Below are 21670 nucleotides of genomic sequence, written 5' to 3' on the forward strand. Positions count from 1 at the left end.
TGAACTGAAAGAGGGGAGGTTTCAGTTAGATATTAGGAAAAAATTCTTTACCATGCAGGTGAAGAGTCCTCCAAGAAGCACACAGCCCCTATGGCTGTGTACTGAGCTTCTGGCAGAAAAAGTTCAAGGATTTAATGAGTGTAGGAGGGTGGAGTCCTAATCTGATTCAATCTTAGTTTGTCTTGGGCAGAGCAGTTTTGGTGTGAGCTGTAGAAGATGATAGTGCTGGAGTCTTAGGGCTGTGGGGTGCTCAGTGGTGAGCCTGTCTGAAGGCAGTGCCTGACACCATGGAGAACAGTTCATCTGAACTGACACTGACAGCAGGAGAATGATGGAGAGATAACATAACCCTGGGGTGAAGTGAATTAGTGGAGGCATCTGAAAAACTAAACAATAGCCAGGCAAGCTTGTAAATACAGGCAGTAGATTCACAAAAAGAAATTGAGCTTTTAGGCTTGGCCTTTTTTTTTTTTTTGCATACTTATTTGTTTATTTTCTTATTGTTGCTTTGTTTTCTTTTTATGGTAGAAATCCAACTACTGCTGGACTGGCACAGTGACTGTGGAAGTGACAATACTGAATGGCATTCTAGCTACTGTGTGAAAACACATTTTGATCTTTTTCCCCTCTATTTCTTTCTCTGCAGGGCTCTGGCTGACATCTTAAGGCAGCAGGGACCAATCCCAATAGCACACTGTGAAAGAGAGACTATCTCGGCCATAGATACCTCCCCCAAAGAAAACACCCCTGTCAGGACATCTTCCAAAAACCATTACACCCCCGTGCGCACCGCCAAAAGTAACCCAGGTAAGTGCTGCTTTCCTGTCCCCTCTCCTCAGCCAGGGCTGCAACAGCAGCATCTGAGAAGGCAGCAGAACCTCATGCTTTACCAGAGTGGATTTTGTCGGGATTAGGATAATAAATGACTTTAAAAGGCAATCAGAGCAGAGGAGCACAAGGATCAGTGGTGGTTCTTGAAGATTTTTTGCCTAACTGTTCTCTCCAGGCATTTGAAAAATTCAGAATTAGGGAGGCAGAAATTGAGTTTATACCAAAGCGTTCCTGTTAAGCTGAGGATGTTGTGTGTTTCCAGCAAAACTGGTGTGCTCTCAAGCATAATTGGGCTCTCTGCACACAGCAGCTGAGAAGAAAGAAATCCACATAATTGGGGCCACTTTATTCATTCAGGTGAACTATAGGCATGTGCAGAGAGAGTAGTGTGGAAGTTGACCTAGAGTATCCCAGGAGCTGGCCTGAGGTCCTCTAGGAGCCTTGGCCTGGGAATCAGGACAAGTCAATTTTTTTCCAGCTTCTGCCAGCTGTGAGAATTTGGTCACATCATTTGTCTACTCTTTGCCTTGATTTCCCCAGTGGCAGGAGGATGCCAGCCTCTTGGGTAAAGCTATTGTTGTGATTTATTTAATGCTTTGTACTATTGGTAGTTATCAAAACAATGTCTTGATGGTTGCTGACCACCTTTGTCAAGCAGGATGTGGTAGGCTGGCCATCACTTGCCATCTCAGTTGCAAGGGGATGTGTGCCTCAAAGATGTGCCCTCATTCAGTCACAAGCTATTCAGATTCACATGGAAGTTTCTGAGTGGCATTGCCTGACCTACATCACCCGGTGATCAGAGGAGGTATTGCTAATAGTCCCTGCTGGGAAAGCTTCTGAAAGAAGCTCTCAGGTGCTCCACAACCTCCAGGGCTGATTGTGCCCTGCTCTTTGTGGGAAGGGACTGGATTCCATTGCCTTGTCATGGTGACTCTTAGAAGGGTTTTGGTTCCTTTTGTGCAGACAGGACCAGGTGACTGTGTTCTCTGGAAACCTCCCCTGCTGCTGGGAACAAAATAATTGCCCTGAGAACTCAGAAGGATTTCTTTGCTTTCCAATTTTCACTCAGAGGTCAATGAACCCTGTAATTTTGTCTGCCAGAGAGTTCTACCTGTGAAATAAAAGGTTGGGCTGGAGAACGGTGCATGAGGTGGGGTGTCTGGAAGAGGAAGGGGCTTTTCCATATCTAGGGCTTGGGACTGGATCTTGAGAGGATATGTGATTCTGCCCCAGGGCAGAAACAAAAGAAATAAAGGTTTATGGCCAGTGAGCAGCTATAGATGCCTTCAGAGAATCTCTCACATAAGCCTAATGATAAGAGGAATCCCTTTCTGCAGACCTCTTGTCTCATCCTGCTGGCTCCTGTTGCTCATGTAGGGCAGGAAAATGATGGTTCTATGATGATTCTAAAATCCTGAATGAGGATGCAGAAGAAATTCTTTGCTAGCAGCAGAAGCAACCATCTAGATACTGGAAGCCTGGAAGTGCTGAGGCAGTGTCAAGTCTGAAAGAAGACAAATGGGAAGGTTTGAGAGGGGAATCACCAGCTGCAGTGTTCCCTGGCTTCTGGCCATTGCTGGTGGCTCCAAAGGACATTTTGAAGCCTTAGTACTGCACTGGTGGAGGCACACAAGGACCAGAGCCCAGTGATTGGGGTGCTGGTGCAAATGGTCACGCTAAAAAGTGACAGTGCCTGGGAAGGGAGTCTGCTTGGTCCTTGTGGGGACCAGAGAAATGATCCAAGGGCTGGAGCAGCTCTGCTCTGGAGCCAGACTGGGAGAGCTGGAGCTGCTCAGCCTGGAGAAGAGAAGGCTGCAAAGGGGAGACCTTTATTGCAGCATTTCAGTACTTAAAGGGGCCTATAAGAAAGATGAGAAAGATTTCAGCATGGTCTGTAGTGATAGGACAAGGGTGATGGTTTCAGACTGGAAGAGGACACATTTAGACTAAATATTAGGAAAAAAATGTTTAGAGTGAGGGTGCTGAGCCCCTGTCCCAGGTTGCCCAGAGAAGCTGTGGCTGCCCCATCCCTGGCAGTGTTCCAGCCCAGGTTGGATGGGGCTTGGAGCAACCTGGGCTGGTGGGAGGTGTCCCATCTCCAAACCCAGCTCCAACAGAGGGGGATTTCACTTCCAGCACAGCTTTCCTTCCATTGGCAGCTGTAAGAGGAACTGATTCCTGCTGAGGGGCAGCCAGTTGGACTGAATGTCACACCCAGACCTTGCCAAAGCTGAGAAGGGAAAACTTGATCTTGTAGCTTGCCCAAAAGAACTTGTTCCTGGCTCAGTTGTATCCATTATTAACATGTCCTCATATATAATATGAGACAGAAAGCTAATCACTTACAAAAGATCATGAGCTCATAAACCAGCTCTCCAGTCAATGGGTTTTTTTTAATACACTTTCACTTGCAGAGTAGAGAAAAGCTCTGTTGTAACTATTCTCTGTTACTCAGTTAATCTTCAGATCATTGCTGTAATCAGGAAATTGTATCAGTGAATGCAAAAATCTCTTAGATTGGTAGAAAAGGAAAAGTTGCAAACCAAGAATGGGTTCTAGCCCCTATAGCTAGAACAAGGCTGGTAAGCTCCAGTATGGAATTTGAAAAGGAGTCACAAAAAATACTTGTTTTTTGGGGAGGAGGTGAAGGAAAGAAATAAAAAGAGGGGAAGCAGGGCCATCTGGGAATAAAAAGGCAGTGGGATGAAATGGCAGGATCCAGGCAAGAGCACTGCTCACTGGTGCTGCAGAGTGGCTTGAGAAAACCTCAGTGAGATCTGCAAAGCCTCTGCTCTGATGGCTGTGGTTTGCCTCAGGACTCCACAGTATGAAAGTTTAAGCAGCCAGAAAGGACAATGGTGCTCACATACATCCTGAGATGGAATTTTGTATTTCTTTCACCTGGAACTTTTGTTTCCAAACTCCTAACTGCAAGGGTGCCCTTAAATTTTTTTCCATTTGGCTTGGCTGGTGCCAGTGAGCATACTGATTGTGGGTGACAGTGACAAATGGAGGTGGTGGAGCCCAAGCCAAGCAGTGTGTGCTGTGCTGCTGAGGAGCATGGAGCTCCTCTTACAAGGAGCAGCTGAGGGACCTGGGGGTGTTGAGCCTGGAGAAGAGGAGACTGAGGGGAGATCTTCAATGTCTCCAAAGATGTTCAGGGCATTGCTGCCACCATGCAGTGCTTTCAGAGGTGAAGGGTCCCCACTTGAGCCTGAGGCAGGGAGGTAAAGTCTGTGCCTGGAATTTGCTGCTTCTGACAGCCCCCAGCATCAGGAGGCTGTAAGAGTCCAGATGTTTTTTTTGTACTTGCTGGAGAAAAGATTGTGGCCTAGTTTTGTGTTCTTCTGGCCTCTTAATTCTCAGAATGTGAAACTGCCTCACCAACAGAATGTGCTGGGCTGAAACCAGCTCCAGATGTGCCAGTGAAGAGCTCACCCTGGGGGTAAACTGAGACAGTTTTGCAGTGTGAACAATCTTCCAGCATTCACCTGTGCTAGGGATGGGGATAGCAGGTGTGAAGAGTTATTGACAAGCATTACCAGTTTGAATGCAGCAAACAGCACAGGCTGGTGTTCTGATTAGCTTGATATATCTAGGGAAGGCTTTTAATAATCCATTTGAGTCAGGATGTTCCAGGGATGTATGTATTCAAAGTGTTGTTTTCAGCAGTACCTACTGAAAAATCAAGAATAAATCAAGAAGATACCCAGAGGCATCTTCTGAGCTTGTTCTGAATGGGAACAAAAATGCAGGAGAGGCCTTGAATCTTTCTGGCAATTGTAGCTAAGGTCTTTAACCAAATACAGGCAGAGCAGGATGGGGAGTGCTTCCATCCTCATGGTTCCAGAGGGAGGAGATCCCATGGCCCTGGTGAAGCCCAGGTCAGCAGATTGAGCCCAGGTTGGATACACCTTCTCCTTGTCCATCCTTCTCCCCTTCCCCTCTCTGTTTTTCCCCAACTCTCCAGCTGTTCTCTGCTTCAGATCGCTTCCTTTATTCATTCACTGAATTCTCCATCTTCTCCCCCAAATCCCCAGCAACTATTTGAATTAATTTACCGAGGCTCAGTGCAGAAATGGATGTCGAAGGCGTTCAGCTTCCCTGCTGCTTCACAGTTTGTGTTGTCATTTACAGCTGTTCAGGGGAATACAAAGCAGGTGTAAAATGAGCCCCAAGTTCCCACAGTAGTGTTTAACATCCCCTGTGCTCTGCTGTAAGAAACTAGTTAAGGTGCAGGCTGCTGAAGAATTAAGGAAACCACTTGGAAAAGGCCCAGAGAGTTCCAGGAACAAGGTTTGTTGGTTTTTTTTTTTGTTTTCTCCATATGCCTATTGCCGTTCACTGACATTTAGAAAGAAAGAAACAGGACCAGCTTTGAAACCTCTAGTATCTGTAGACAACCAGGTGATTCAGTACCACTCCATCTGCTTTTTCCTCCCAGCATTCCCCTGTTGTGGAAAGCCCTGGTGCTTCCCACAACTTTCCCTCCCAGGAAAATCCCAAATGAGTGAATACATTTTCTGAGCCAGCAGAAAATGTCAGATTTTTGAGGGGAAGAGTTATTCAGTGTCCTGGCATCCCAAACAGCACTGCCAAAAGGGAGGATGAGCTCAGCAGTGTGGGGAGAGATGGATGCTGCTGGAATTGGTGCTGGGTAGTTGAGTTGGGACAGAGCTGCTGTCTTTGGTGTGAAGGGTATAGGTTCCTCTCAGGTCAGCATCTCTTGGAGGGGTGGGCTGCAGTGTGTGCTTTAGGACTTCTCTGCTTGCACAGGGATGCTTTGTCACACAGGCACAGCCCTGACTCATTCAATCCCATAATGAAAGAGCCAGAGGTTTCAGACTTGCATTGGAAAACAAAGACTTTGTCCCAAATTACTTGGAATGCATGGAAGATAAGAGAATGGATGGCTTGGAAAGTCAAGTGAAGGAGCTACAGTGCAATGAGCTTATTGACCTTGATTTCAAATGGATCTTTTAAACTGTTAAATCACAGAATCACAGAAAATGAGAGGTTGGAAGGGACCTCAAAAGAGCATTGAGTCCAACGTCCCTGCCAGAGCAGAGTCACCCATAGCAGGTCACATAGGAACACTTCCAAGCAGGTTCTGAATGTCTCCAGAGAAGGATGTTTCTTTGCTTATCCTTTCTTAATCTTACTTCTTTGGATGTTCTCCCCCCCGTTCTGTTGCTGCCAAAGCTTAGGACCTGGTGCTGTGAATTGATGGTTCTAAACTGAAAGAGGGGAAATTTAGACTAGATATTGGGAAGAAATGATTTACAAAGTATATGGTGAGACACTGGCCCAGGTTGCCCAGAGAGGTGGCAGAAGCTCCATCACTGCAAATATTCCAGGTCAGGTTGGATGGGGCTTGGAGCAACCTGCTTTAGTTGAAGATGTCCCTGCTGACTGCAGGGGTGTTGGCCTTTAAAAGTGTCTTCCAACCCAAACCCCTCTGATTTGATGATCTGATCAGATGGAGCAGCCATAAAGGTTCATCAGATGCTGCCCACTAATCCTGACAAGTGCACCCTGAGGTCCCCAGCACTCTGCTGAGCCCCACAGCCTCCTCCTTCCCTCAGGCAGTCTGAAACTGCACCTACTCCTGCTTCTAGTTATTGATTTATTCTGATCTCCTGAGTGTTTTACAGACTGTAAAGTTTTAGGATAATCTGTGAAAAAGAACCTTTGGGAAAACTGTGTCCCACTAACAAGACTCGTGAGACAACAAAATATCCCCAGAAGAAATCTATTTACTAGTGAACTTACTGGAGAACAAAAAGCAGCCACATTTGCAATCGTGTCTCACATCCATATATCTCCCATGACTGATATCAGAGTTTCATGCATCAAAACAGTTTGGGTTTTTTTAAAAAATGAAAGAAGGAAAAAAAAAAAAGAGAAAAAAAGTCTGACTGCTGTGGGGCAAAAATTGTGGGTGGTGTGTGTGTGTACACAGGAATAAGTATAATATCTTGATGCTGACTTGAAGCACAGAGCTGTGACAGAGGAACAACATCCAGAGCTGTGGGGTAAATATCTGGTGCCTGCTAAAAAGTATGTTGGTGGAATTTAGCATTCATTTGACAGAGTGCAGTCCCCCTGCCACAGGGCCGGGCACAGCAGTGCTTATCATCCAGAGTGGTATCTGGAAACTGGAGGTTACTATGGTAACAGCATTATTTATTTATTTATTATTTATTTAATTTTATTTTTTTTTAAGAGAGAGACTAATGCAAGTTGTGAGCAGGAGAGAAGCTTTAGCATATTGATCTACTTTGAAACAAAACCTCCCAGGGAAGCTCAGCCTGCTGGAAATAATACAAAAAAGCAGATGGAGAGCATGGCAGTGAAGTGAAGCAGGCTCTGCTGGCACCATCCTCCAGTGGGGGAGAGGCAAGAGGGTGGAAAAAGTCTGGGAGTCTGAGGCAGGAGTGTCAGCAGGCAGGGACCTGCATGGTGCAGGGGACAGGGAGGCTGTGAGCATCTGCTGGGTGCTGTGAACATCTGCTGGGTGCTGCCCCGGGTGGTATAGTGCTGCACGCATGAAGGGCTGGGAGCAGGCAGGGCTCCTTCCCAGAAGTGGGCTTGGGGTTTTTTGTAGGAGTTTTTGGGTTTTTGGGCAAATCTCAGGGCTGATGGGGGTATGGCATCCTGGGAAGTGAGACTGATGGATGCAGGGGAGTCACTAACTGGGAACAGTGAGAAGGAGTTCTGGAGAATGGAGACCATGTGTGTGTGTAGGAGGTCCAACCTGATACATTTGAATGCTTTCCTGATTCCTGAATCTGTACAGCTGGATCAGGAATGGCAAAGAAATGTTCTCAAAGCTTACAGAAGCAGAGATGGAAATCCCAGAACACCTAAGTTGGAGGCTGGCTCATGATCTTCTCCTGTGCTGCTCACATTGCACCCTCTGCATTGTGGGTGATGGGAGGGAAGGATGCATGAGCCAAGGGCTTCCCCTCACCCCATGTTTCATCCTCCCCTTCCAGACCTAGGCAGGGATGGGGAGCAGAGCTCTCTTAGATCAAGGACCTGGCAAAGGGGCTCTGGAGGAATTTTGAGTGCTGTGAGAAAGGGCAGAACTGGAGGGGTACTCCCTTCCCTGGAGAGCAGGGGGCGTCTGACCTGAAGTTGTTGCCACACCATCCCAGCATGCAGTTTCTCAGGCTTGGATCTTCTGGGAGCAACTGGAAAACAGGGCTGGGGCGTTGGGGAGGGGAGCAACAGAAAGCTCAACCCCAGCCCTTCCAGTGGGAGGGCAGCAGGTCACCCAAGGATGCAGTAGGCAAGGGGAGTGATGCTCCTGGGTAGGTTCTGGGCTTACCTGTGTCTTGATTTGAACCTGCAAGCTTGTTCATTTGTCTTCTTCAGCTCCAATTTCAGGGGCACTTGAGTCAACTCAATGACTCTTCTCCCCTTGAAGCAGAGGTCTCAGTCCTCTTCTCACATCTTCTGCCTTGGCCACTGCACTCTGCCCTGACTCTGGTGCTGTCACATTATTAAATTGGCTGATTTAACTCAGCAGCTTCCCAGTCCCTGAAGGGGGTCTAGAGGAACGCTGGGGTAGGGCTTTTTACATGGGTATGTAGTGAGAGAACAAGGGGCAATGGTTTAAGACTTGGAGAGTAGATTCAGATTAGATATTAGGATGAAGTGCTTCACTGTGAGGCTGCTGAGCCCCTGTCCCAGGTTGCCCAGAGAAGCTGTGGCTGCCCCATCCCTGGCAGTGTTCCAGCCCAGGTTGGATGGGGCTTGGAGCAACCTGGGCTGGTGGGAGGTGTCCCTGCCCATGGCAGAGAGGATGGATCTTTAAGGTGCTTTCCAACCCAACCATTCTATCATTCTATGATTAACCCAGCAAAATCAGCTCAGGAAGAGGTCATTGAACATACAATGAAATGTAGGAGTGCAATCAGGAGCAGGACCAAGGGGATTACTCTGTTTAGGCAGCACTGAATTTGAAACTACTGAGCTGTGTCCCAGGTAGCTGTATCCTTGGATATGAGTTTTAGAGGTTGCCTGTGAGCAAGCCTGCAGGAGAGCCTGTGCCTAAATGTTCTGGGAACTTGGTGTCCAAGTGGGGTTTGACTATCAGCACCTTCAAAGCTCCAAGCACTTTGAGATGAAGTGGCTGAGGTTCAGGCCAGCAGCCTGGGGATTTTCCAGAGATCAAGTATGACACCAGGGTGGCATTTTACAATCAGAACAATTCTGCTTGTAGTTAAGGCATTTTTGGTTTAAATTGCTCAGGAATTTCCTTGGGAAAAAAAAAAAAAACAAACCAAAAAAACAACGAAGGCCACTGTCTAATCAGTCCTGTCCTTCAGCTCTGCTGGGTACTGGGAAAGGGTAAAATTTCCATAGCAGGTTTGCTTCTCTCTGTTTCTGTGTGTCTTGCTAGATCAATTATTGTTTGTAAAATGCATTAGATCTTCAGATGAAAGGCAGAAACACAATGTTTTCTTCCATTAATCAGAGCAGTTTACACAAAACATCAATTTAAAATGTTAAAGCCAATTTGCAACTCGTATTGACAACCATTAAATTTTCCTCCAGAAAGTAATGCAGCTACTTGCTTTTGACACTGTGAAGGATGAAATCTTTATAAGGACATGCTGTGGGTTGAGCTTCTTCCATTTCATGATTGCTGATCTTATCACACTCTGAGGAGTAAGCAGAGGTGAGGAGCTGGAAGCATTTCTCCAGTAATAATGTGCCACCATCAGTAAACTTTCCTACCCCTCTTGTTGGACCTCTTCTCAAATATTTCAGCTCAATCTCTGCTCTGCTTTCATCGCCATCAGCTTCTTTTCTTTGCTGAGTTCAAAATGATGCAAAAATGTCCTGAAACAAAGATTCACTGCTTTGTGCCTGGCATTATCACCAGAGGTGGTGAACTCCCCAGCTGACCCCTGGCCACTGCCTCCACGAAGAGCAGCAGCACCCAGGCTCTGCAGAGCTGTAAGCAACTCTTTCATGGTTATGTCATGGCAAACCACCTGCTCAGCTTACAGACAGGGGAGAATAAAGGTGGTACTGAGGAAGCCCTGGTTAACTTCTCATAAGTTAGTCCTTGAATATGTAATGAATAGCTCATCTGTCAGCCAGGTGTGTAGCTTTTGAAAGACCCTTGCAGGACCCTGGCTAGGGTGAGGGGAAGCATCACCAGCAGCAAGTATTGCTCAGGTCTCTGAGAACCTGGTTTATTTGTTTTAGTTTAGGCATTTAAATCCTAAGAGGCTTAGTCAGTTATCTGTCATTGTCTTGTCTCAAAGTCTGCTTGACCAGAGCAAGGGGGTGAGGAGTAGTCTGCAGAGCTGCCTTGCCATTGCATCCACAAGTGCTTCCCTACCCCAGGCAGCTTGGCTTCTCCAGCACAATGCTCACAGCTGCATGGTATTCCCACCTTCTGGGGTGTTTTCTGGTGGCTTTCAGCAAAAGCTTATTTCAAGGCTGGAAGATGGCAGGAAAGGTCTGGTTCATGCTGAAGATCTGAAGACAGCTTTTGTTGTTGGCTGCAAGCAGCTTTTTTCAGCAGTGCAGTCCCTGCTCTTCTTGGCACATGTGTAGCTTGGAAATGAAGTGGGTCTTGCCTCACTTCCCCTTCTCTGAAGCTTTATTACCCCTCAAACTGTCTTACTTGTTGCAGGTACCTGAAAAGACTCCCCTGTGGCTATTTAGATGAGTGTACCTAAGAAGGAACGATGTCCTCCTCCATAAAAGGATGAATCTAACTACTTCTGCTGATTGATTTAAAATATTTGAGAAGGAAGGGAAAGGGAGTACATCTGTCACAATCTCCCTTGCAATCAGAGAAGTTAATGGAAAGATTCCTTCTGACTCTCCTGGGCTTTGGACAAGGCTCTGTACTATGACATTAGCAAATAATATAGTTCACGTCTCATCAAATCCTTCTCAGGAAAATAATTCTAATATATGTGGATGGCCTTTTGCAGCTCTCTCCCCAAACCTGTCCCTGATTTGTCAGCTGTGCCAACACCTCTATCTTCTAGTGTTAAATCCCTTCTGTGGATATCTGTTGCTCTCTAAATCAAGCCCCACACAAGATGTTAAATTGCTGCCAGACATGGAGCGATGGCCCAGAGCTTGGAATGACCCCTCTGGAAAGGCAGTGAGGTAAATATTAATGCTTGAATCTGTGGCTTTCTACCCAATGTCTCCCAGCTGCAGGGATGAAGCCTCTGTGGTACTTGCTTTCATATCATACCTCTCTGCCCTGGGTCTACAGCTTTCCCTACTGAGAAAGCATTTCTCAGCAAGCTCCATGGGCAGGGTGCAGTTATCCTGTCCCTGTCATACTTAGCAGAGGGACCTGCAATCCTAGTTGTCCCTGAGGACACCTGCTAGATCCCTGTACTGGTCTCACAGACAGCCTGCACTCACAATTCAGGTACCCCAGCACCCCATCTCCTCTGTAGCAAGCAGTGCTGTGGTCCCTCTAGGAAGGGTCTTTGTGGAGCTGAAGTGCTGCAGGCTGCCTGAGATCATTGACAGTGAGGGTGGCATCCAGGCTGCACAGCTCAGCAGAACAAGTGTTTCTGTTCAGTCCTACAGAAATATTAAATATTCAGTGATCAGGAAGCAGGGTGGGGGAGGGAAAGCTGAAAGAGCTCTTTATGTGCAGGCTACAGTCTGGTAACTCCAACCACCTCTCTGGAACCTCCTACTACTGCCTTGGTGTGGGGTCATTGAGGATCTCAGAGGTTCTTGTCCCAAGTTTCCAGGTTTGTGACTGCCCACATTGCATCACTTCATTGCCTGGCACTGGGTAAACCATGAAGCACAGAGTTAGCTGATGTCTTCTTTCTTCTGAGGCTATTTGTCTGGTGTGGGATGTCTTCTTTGCTGAGCACCAAAGAAGTACAGGAATGACCCAAAGGGCTTTTGTTCTCAGCCCCTCTACTGTGGCAGAGGGCAGCCCTAGAACCTGAACTAAAGGACTGATTACCTCTCCATGCTCCACTTGCCTGAAATGGTTCTGAGTGGCATCAAAGGATTCAGGTTTTTTCTATCTTGAGTTGATAAACTGAATTTTTCCTCCCCAGCTGACACTCAGTGCCACTTTTGCCCTTCTTGCCTCTCCTAAAGAGTCCTCAGCTTGTTGTGTCTCATTTCCAGGTTGCTGCAGACTCCCTGGTACCCCTGCAGTGTCCACTTTCCCAGCCCAGACCACAGTTCAAGTTCTGCTTTCATTTAGTTGAAACTCCTGGCAAAACCATTTCTGCCAATCATTCCTGACTGTACCCTATGGCTTTTCATCCCTGGCACCCTTCTTGCAGTGCTTATCTAATCCAGTTCCTTCATGTACCTCTTCATCCCCCTTTTCTACGTTTCACTGCTACTTCTTATGTGTGCTTGTGGCAGCTCCTCTGTCTGTCACCATTTCTTACTATTTTGGATGGATGCAGTGGGGAAAAAAAAACCCAAAACATTTTGTGCAAGATCCCCAGAATCAGCCAGGACTGGTGGTGAGGACCATGCTGAGCACCAGGCAGGTTTGGGATCACTATGACTGGAGAGCAAAGAAGATGAGGGCCTGAGGCAGAGCAAGTGGTGAAGACTTCTACCAGTGATCCCCATGGCTGATCTGGAGCAGTGGAAGAAATTATCAGAACCTTCCTCCTTTCAACTTGTGCAATTTAGTAGCCAGAAGAGCAAGAGGTCTGCAACTGTACATCTGGTTCCTTCTCAATAGGAGAACCCAATGATCTTCGGATGTTTGGCCCTACCACACTTGGGCTTTTTAGCATCTTTTTGAGCTCCTGTTCTGGCCTTTCTGCTGTCATACCACATGTACATAGCTGTGTGTGTCCAGGCTGGCAGGCACAGGCACTTCAGGAGCTGACAGGCAGTCCCTGGTGGCTTGGGTGGGGATTTAGATGTGCTTGCACAGACATGGTCCCAGCATTGCATTAAGTTGCAGGGTATCACCTGTGAACATCAGTTTAACATAATTGTCAGAATGATACTTGGTGGAGCTAATGAAATATTTACCTTTGAGCAGCTGTAAGATCATTAATGTTTCACTGCTGCCAGCCAACCCCTTCCTGATTTACATTCTTGAATTGTTTATGAGCCTGGTTAGACTGTCCTTCATCAATCATGGACTCAGGCTTTTCTGGAGCACTTTGAGTTGCCTTTTCTGGGGCAAAAACCCTCTGCCCTGCTGGCATCCATGGCAAGAAACCAAGAGATGGAGGCTGGCACAAGCACTAACTTTCCATCATCCTCCCCCAGGTCCTTCCACTCACCTGCAGCATGTCCTGGGGTCTCAGAGCACTGGGGTGGACATGGTGCTATAGCCAAGCTCACACTTTCTGGCTCTCTGTGAAGTTTGGAATCACACAATTGTTCTCATTGGAAAGGACCTTTAAGATCATTGAGTGCAACTGTTAACCCAACCCTACCAAGTCCAGTGCTAAACCACATCCCTGAGCACCACATCTACATGGCTTTTAACCATCTCTAGGGATGGAGACACTTTTGCTCCTTTCCTACCAGCTGTGATGTCTTGGCATCCCTGGGGTTGGTGTGTGAGTGCCTGAGGGGTGTTGATTTAGCCCAGGGGTAGGCAGGAGACACAGGACAAGTCCAGATGTTGCTTTGCCTTTGGAAAAGGTGAATCCTCTGAAAGACAAGGATAGAGTGAGAAGGGAGAGCAGATTTTCTCTTGAGGGAATGTCTGTGGGCTTTCCAGCGATGAAATAAAGACCAGAGCTAACTCCAATTTGGGCTTGCATGTATTTTTCTTCTTTAAGAGGAAGCATGTGCAATGAAATATCTGGCTTGTTAGGTTTGGAGATTATTTTCTGTTGGTCAGTTGTGTCTATTCATTTACTGTAGCTAAAGATACAGATTTAAAAATTAAAAAACAACAAACAAATCCCTACCTAACAGAGCTGCAGATGCTCAAATCTGTAATTGCCCTCAGGGTTTTATGGACAAAGCTAAGCTTGAGGGAGCTGTCTCTCCCAGGCATGTGTTATGTATGCTTCAGGAATCTCCCCTGTGCTAGATGAAAGGGGATTCTGCAACAGAAAAATGTTATCTTTTTTTTCTTCTTGGGTAATCTGACATCTTGATCAAAAAGGAGGGAAATTTTTAAGGCAGGGATTACAAGAAAATTAAAGCAATATGTATCTTCAAAATGCAAGGCTACTCAAGGAAGATAAAACCTCTGACATGTTAATCTTTGCACTACTGAATCTCCGGGGAGAGGGGGGGTGGATGATGGCAGGAGATTTCCACATGCAGGGTAGGGGCTATTTCTGATGATCTGCCTAAAACTGAAGAATCAGTGAAGTTTTGTATAAAAACTTCCCAATGAAATGGTGAAAAATAACCTGGTTTAGGCAAGATTCACCCAAGGGGTTTTAAAGGAGAGCTGCTGAGTTCCCCTGACATTCAGGCGTGCATTTAATTGGCCTGTGCCATCCTCCTCTTCAGAGAAAATTCTGGGAATGTGAAAGATGGGGCTGGGAGAGCAGGGGCACTGCAAGGGGGATTACAACAAAAGGAGGCAGAAGAGTCAAGATGGCCTTTGTGAAAGGAGGGCAAACATTCTGAGTCTGCTCTGAGTGTTCCGGGAAGGGCTCGACTGATGTGTGGATGGAAGTGACTTTGTCAAGGCAGTGTTGTGATTTTTCTTTGGAAATCGTCAGCGGGGTCTTTCATCAGCAGTGCTTGTGAATACCATGGGATAAGAGGAAAGGTCGTCTCAAGAATTAATAACAGATTAAATGGTAGAAAGCAGTGGATGAGAACAAAGAGCCTGGTTTTGCACTGGGCAGATGATTAGAGTCCCAAAAGATCTGCTCTGGGATATGTGCTGCTTGGTGTATTTTTGAGTGATCTATGAAAGACATACGATGAGGTGACAAGAGGTTGTGTGTCATGTGGAATTATTCTGAACTCTCAAACCTGAAGTTAAGAGCAGGGACTTAGCTGGATGGAGGTAATAATATAGTGAAAAGTTTCCAATGTGAGAAGGAAGGCAGCAAGCTGGCCATTGGACAGGGAGCTAATCAGGGACAGTGAACACTTAGCTGAGGTTTTAGGCCTCAGTAGTACCTACTCCATCTTTGTATTTAGTTTTTGTAAAACATGAAGTCTTGGATAAAATCTGGTTTATGGTTACAATGTTCATCCAAATCCCTGGCTGATCTTGCCCTTCCAAAAATCAGGACAGCTTTGATCAATCAGGTTTCCTCTAAGACCTCTGGATACTGTAGCTGAGGGTCAGATCCATTCAGAAATGAAGGACATCTTAAAAGCAATATGGTCCTGGAAGGTTGGATAACCAGGAGTACTGCAGGGACCAGGGCTGTGCTGGGCAGGGTCCTTCTCAAAGGTGTGGCTTGCAGCATCCTCAGTGCATACAGCACCCAAAAGAGCCACCTCAGTCAGACTGCACTTCAGACATGTCTTGGACCATAGCCCTGTCCTCCCAGGCCCCCCTGATGGCTCTTCAAGTCAGATAGCTCTGCAGATGCTCAGAGAAGCAGCTCCTGCTCACAAAGGCACGTTGCTCTCCTTGACCTATTTGCTCATTACCTCCACAAATGTGATTTTGATTAAGGAATTTTCCTAAGTAATTACTACAGCATTAGCAATTCAGCCAAAAAGAAAATAGTCCAAAAAAGCTTTGTGGCATGGGATCTGCCCCAGGCCAGTTTGCTGGCTGCCAGTGAACTGCTGGGGATGGAGAGCAAACTCCAGTGCTGCAGGACAGATGGACGGCGCTTTGTTCTGCCCCTGGGACGTGAGGACCTCCAGGTCACATAACAGATCTTTGTGTGGCTTCTACTGCTCACCATCGTCCTCCCCTGGAGTCTGGGAGATGTTCTGACACCCCCTTCACATTCAGGGGTTAAACATGACTTCGACTTTCAGTTGAGTGTTAAAATTGAGCTGCCTGCTGAGCTCTTGTTTGGAGCAGAGGGTGAGGAAGATAATACCTCCCTAGCAAGAACAGGCTGAATCCAAGGAGCTGGCTCAATGGTGGCAGTGGCACCTACCAGCCTGGTTGACAAGGGGCAGGCTCTCATGTGTCAGGTCTCTGCTGGTACCCCCAGTGCATCGTGGCACAGCCCAAGCTGCTGAAGCAGCCCCCCCCCCTTGACAAGCTGACCTCAGCATCCTTCCCCATATGGCTTTGCAGTGGTTTTCCTGAGCCATGAAATTCTTGCTTGTTAAGAGTTTGCCATGAAGGAACTCTGCCAGAGCTTTTGCTCACAGGAGATGATGAAAATCATGTGTAAATCTGGCCCAGGACTATGAAAGGACAGGCTCAAAGTGACTCAGCTCAAGAAAATTGTTGTCCCCAAGTAAAACTGCTTGAAAAGGAGGCCGAAGCTGAGCTCACTTTCACTCAAGAAAGGCAGACCAATAATGGTGACACCTTTAAGATTGAAGCAACTGGCTGAATTCCTGGTAGTTACTCTCTGAGAATAACCACCTAGTAAACAAAGCCAGAACTCACTTTCTGCAAGCAGCTGCCTGAGTCTTCAGCAGCTTTCTAATGCAGTTCTGGGAGAGTGCTGCCAAAAAAAAAAAAAAAAAAAAAAAAGGACTCTTTCCAAGGCTTTGCCAGTGGAAATATAAATATCCCCCATGTTAATTTTGGGTGCCATAATCCATCAGTGGCTGTCTTTTGCAATTTAACTCTGTGACATCTCCTGACAGCATGGGCAGTAAAGCATTGCCTTACTAATGTAGAACAGGCAGGTGCTGGGGCAGGTTGCTGTCAGCAGCCCATGATGCTAAAGAGAAGGCTGCAGGAGGGCTGGGATGATCTGGGTGTGTGGAGCCATCAGGGAGGCAGCAGCTACCTGGTGCAGTCACTGGTTGGGGGTGATCAGTGGTGGAAATAGTGAAAGCCATGAAGAGCTACAGGGCATGGAGAGGTCTGGCCAGCATGGCCTGATGGCTGAGCACAGTGCTGCAGACAGGAGTTGGTGATAAAAATTGGAGCCTGGGTTGCAGTGTGTCATGTGTTGTCCTCAAGTAAATCCTGTGGAAAATCCCTTTAATGCTCTACTAAATGGTTTTAAATTGTGGTGCCATGGGGCAGGCTGGGACATCCTGCTGCACTGCAAAGGGAGCAGGTCCCAGCAGGCCAAGAGAAAGGGACTGAGCCCTTTGGACAGTGATCTTGCAGCCAGATCTTTGAAGTCCAGGCAAAACTGTGCTGTTGCTCACAGCAACTCATGAACTTGGGCTTATGACAGCGTGGGTATAGAACAACTCTTCCTCTGGGACCTGCAGGGATCTCAGAACAGAAATCTGGTGCTGAAATCCCATGTTCCCATTTGACCCTCTGATCATACCCCAAGATTGCATCTCCATATGGGTAAGAGATGATGAGCCAGGAGCCACAGGGTTCCTGTCCTTCAGCAACTTGAGCCATTAATGCCTGTTCTTGGCACTGGCAGTGTGAGGGTCAGCACTTTAACCCTTCACAGCCAGGCAGGACATCTCCCAGGCTTTGCCTCCTTCAAACAGCCAGGAAGTGCTGAGCTCCTCCAGTTTACCACACATGCTGGTTTACTAGTATTTTTTATTTTGGCAGAAGACTCTCATCTGTCAGTTTTCTCCAACCTCTTCATTCAGCTCGTGAGTACATTCAAACACCTCCAGGAATCTTCCCCAGTTCTGTCACTTCTTCTCAGTAGCCTTTTAACTTACACTTGTTTTCCTCTTCCTTATTCACTAAAATTTTAGTTTTAACATCACTCTTGTCTTTTAGGTTTTGTTGTAGACCTTCGTTCCCTTTGTTTCTGTTCAGCTATTCCCAGCCCAATCTGGACTGCTGTGCTTACACCTCTAAACCCTGTTGGAGCAACAGGTGTCAAGCATTAAACACAAGTTGTTGGGATATTCCTCAGGGATCTCTGCTTTGGGATCCTAGTAGGATCCCACTGCAGCAAAGCATCTTGGCCACTGCAGTCTGCACAGTGTTGATGCCATGGTCACCCCTTGCTTGTCATCATAAAGGATGGAGCCATCTTCAAGGAGCAGTCAGCTGGGGAGCAGCCCAAGTCCAGGAATTCAGAGGCTTGGATATATAATCAGCTAATAATCAAGAAAAGAATCTCTGATAATCATGTAGGACCAGTGTCCCTGTTATTTCAAACTCAGTTCTAAAGGAGCATTGACCATCCCTCCAGATTAAACCTCCCTTGCTCTTGAGTAATTTTTTTTTTAGTGTGTTTCTGAGTACTTAATGATGAAGAGAATCGACACCAACAAGTTAAGAAAATCAAGGAAAGCTGTTCATCAGGACAAAGAAAGAGGTGTGAAAAGACATCTAGGGGGATTCCCATAAGGTCCCCAAAGATAACCTACAGATGTCATGGGAAAATGAGTGGGAAGTAAGACCCCAAAGGCTTTTGAGTATCTGAGCATGATGTTCCCTCTCAAATTGATTTAAGCAAGCATCTAGACTCTTCAGCATTTGTATATGCTTCAGCATGCTCCCATCTAGATGTTTAGGCACATGAAGTACCTACAAGAGCTTTTCCTGGTCTCTCCTAATGTCAGCAGGATTTGCCTCTTAAGTACTGACTTTTCTTTCATAACTGGGGCTCATTTGAGTTGTGAGTTTTTGCAGTTGTTGTTCCTGGCTTCTTGGCTTCCAAATGCAAGCAGAAACCCTAAATGACTACATTTAAGTGTGTGAAACAGAACAACTTGCATCCTCAGACTGTCAGCTCCATATACCCATTTATTTACTTACAATTATAAACAGAGCAGCTCATAAATATTTATAAAGAAGCTCCAAAAGCCCAGCTGAGAAAATAAGGATTATCACCAGTTACCAACTGTCAAACTGAAGCACAGGCAGAGACATGAATCATCCAAAGACACCAAGCAGGGCAACATCACAACCAAGGCCATGCTGTCAGTGTTGCTTCCACCACAACCATCACTGCTGCATCATCCCTTTCCATCATACTCCCATGTTTCCCAGGACCTCCACCCACCATGCTCACATAGCACTGCCTTTAAACTTCCCCCTTGTAGGAAAAACCTGGAGTATCCTGGATTTGATGGCAAATGAGGATGAGGAACATTTCAGTTTTATTTATTCTAGCCAACAGAGGAAAGTTAAATGGTTAAAGTCTGAGGGTAGCCAAAGGCCGTCAGATGCCCATGGTGCTTGTTTCATCAGACAAAGGTTAAAGCTGATCTCTCAACTCCAGAGACTCCCACATCCTAGAACCTTCTCATTGACAGCCACATTCAGAGCTCCAAGTCTGAGCAGGTCAAGGAAGTCCTGGTAAGGTGGAGGGAAGTAGGCAACCTTGGAGGTGTTTTAATCTGAGGTACTTTGAAACAAAGATATTCTTTTCCACTGACTGTAGAAAGGAGTATCCACATGAGGACCTGAATGTCTTGAAAGCAAACTTGGGGCAAATGAATGCCTTCTGTAGTAGATTGAACCTTATTAATCTGACAGTAAATATAATGGGCATTTAATTCTTCAGCTGAGAGTGCAGAGCTGGGTGTTTCCTTGCTCCCTCCCATGCTAGGCCCACCAAGCTATTGTGTAACTCAATTCTGCTCATCAAACTGGGAGAGATGCTATGCAGGAATGGATTGCTAGAAGAAACTGTCAGTGTCTTGTCAAAAAGTCTCATTTCCTAAAGTCAGAAGGAAAACTGATCACTGTGTCTGAAATGAGAGAGTTTTGGTCCAAACACCTGGCCCAAATGCAAAGTGATGCAGGCTTGTCATGGGCTGTCCTGGTGAGAAAAGGCTGAGGGAGCTGGGGCTCTGCAGCTTGGAGGGGAGGGGAATGAGGGGTGAGCTCATCAATGTTTATAAATATGTAAAGAGAGAGAGCCAGGAGGATGGTACCAGGCTCTTCTCAGTGATGCCCAATGACAGAACAAGGGGCAGTGGATATAAGCCTGAGCATAGGAGGTTCCATATAAACATGAGGATAAATTTCTGCACTGTGAGGGTGACAGAGCCCTGGCTCAGGCTGCTCAGGGAGGTTGTGGAGTCTCCTTCCCTGGAGACATTCAGAGCCCACCTGGATGTGTCCCTGTGTGACTGCTATGGGGGACCCTGCTCTGGCAGGGGGGTTGGACTCAGTGATTTTTCAAGGTCCCTTCCATCTCCTCTCTTTCTATGATTCTCTGTGGGAGTCAGGCTGGGTCCTTGGTCTCTTGTCACTTCCCATTGAGCAGCTCTTGAATATTAAGGCCTGGATTACCCACTTTCATGTCTATCTTCTCCTTCCAATAACATACAAAGGAATCAAGAGACACAAATTCAAGCAGTTGAGCAACACAAAAACTCCCAGATCTCAGGCTGAGGAAGGACTCCTGACTCAAGAAGAGGCTACAGGGGCAGCAGCCAAACCTCCCAGTTTGAAGTTCTTGGTGTTTCTGAGCAGATCCAGCAGGTTGGGGCATCAGGAGGCAGGTTGATCCCAGGCACATCCCATGAGCAGGAGGCACCAGCTGACTGCAGAGAGAGGGGGTGGTTATGAAGCACCTCATATTCATGGCTGGTTTTAGAGAAGCTTCTAATCAAACAAATCCAGGAGCAATTACCACAGGCTCTTCTGGACCATGTGTTTGTGCTTAATTAGCTGAGGAGCTGGGGTTGCTTTGACCTCTCTGGTGGCTTAGAGATGATATTTGTGTGGGAACAGGCAGACAGACCGGGGCATGCCTCAGCTCATCTGCTTTTTGGCTCAGCAGTAGCATGGGGGCTCCTTTCTCTGTGTCAGGCTGCTTGGGATAAGAGCCCCAGCTTCTGAAGGTGTGTGGGAGTTGAGAGAGATCATTATTGATAAATCAAAGGTGATCTGGGGAGACAGGACTCCATTTGGCTCTGGGTGACCCCATCAGCTCCTCAATCAGAGACATCACTGGCAGTCAGAAGAGAGTCTGATGGGGCTGGGATTTGGGAGACAAATTACTCCAGCAGGAAGGTGTTTGTTGCATGCTGCAGAAGTGGTGATGTTCTGCTCAGGGGTCCTCAGGCAGCAGGAAGGTTCTATTGCTGCCCTGAGGTGCTCCTTAGCACCAGAACTCTTCTCAACCACTGCTCATGATCATTAACCAGGGGCAGAGTGCTCCTCCCTGCCAGATGGGGTCTCAAAGTGGTAAGCATCCTCTGATGAGCTTCCTTGTCATTGTCCCTGGAGCTGGTGTCTCCTGTGGCACCAAAACAAGAGCTGGGAACAAAGCCAGCTTCTGCACTGCTTCCCCTGACCCCTTGCCTCTGAATTCCCAAGTGAGACTGCATTAAGTATTTCCTAAGTAGAACAAGGCTTGTGTAGTGGGTTTAAAAAGATCTTTCCTTGTTTGTGTCAGGCTGCTAAGCACCAGTGCTTTAACCAGCTTGTTTAAGGGCAAATACTTTGACACATTTTCTTCCATTTCTAGTTATTTAGGACTCACCTGCCTGGTGGCATCAGGGTAAGAACATACAGCCCAGAAGATCCCCTTAAGGAGATCCCTCTACACGCACCCCTTCCCACAACCCTAAGGTGCTTTCACAAGTGGATCCTACCAGTCTGGGAGCAGAGACATTCCCAGTCACCTTCACTGGCTTTCCTTTTGAGTCCCTCTTCCTGGAGCAGCACAGAGCCCCAGGAGGCTGCAGCCACCCTTGCCATTACCAAACTGTGCCTTGCTTATGGGGGTCTTTACTTTGGGTGCCTTTGGCTTTCTGGACACCTTGAATCCCAGACCAACTCCCTCCCCATCATTTTCAAACCCAGCTCCATGTGGGACTTTCTGGCAGTGTGAGATGTGCCTGGGAACCTCTGAGCACTTTGTGGCAG

At 46.9% G+C, this 21670-nt stretch overlaps 1 protein-coding gene across 1 annotated transcript in view; it reads left to right on the forward strand.

Annotated features, from left to right (window-relative positions):
• Positions 1-21670, forward strand: part of SHISA6 (shisa family member 6) — a 214315-nt gene that overhangs the window by 12278 nt on the left and 180367 nt on the right. The window contains exon 2 of the mRNA XM_030461941.1: positions 647-807. Within this exon, the coding sequence (XP_030317801.1) occupies positions 647-807 (161 nt within the window). The remainder of the gene's footprint in view (positions 1-646; positions 808-21670) is intronic.

Source organism: Calypte anna, chromosome 18, assembly GCF_003957555.1.
Source record: "Calypte anna isolate BGI_N300 chromosome 18, bCalAnn1_v1.p, whole genome shotgun sequence".
Classification (NCBI taxonomy): Eukaryota; Metazoa; Chordata; class Aves; order Apodiformes; family Trochilidae; genus Calypte; species Calypte anna.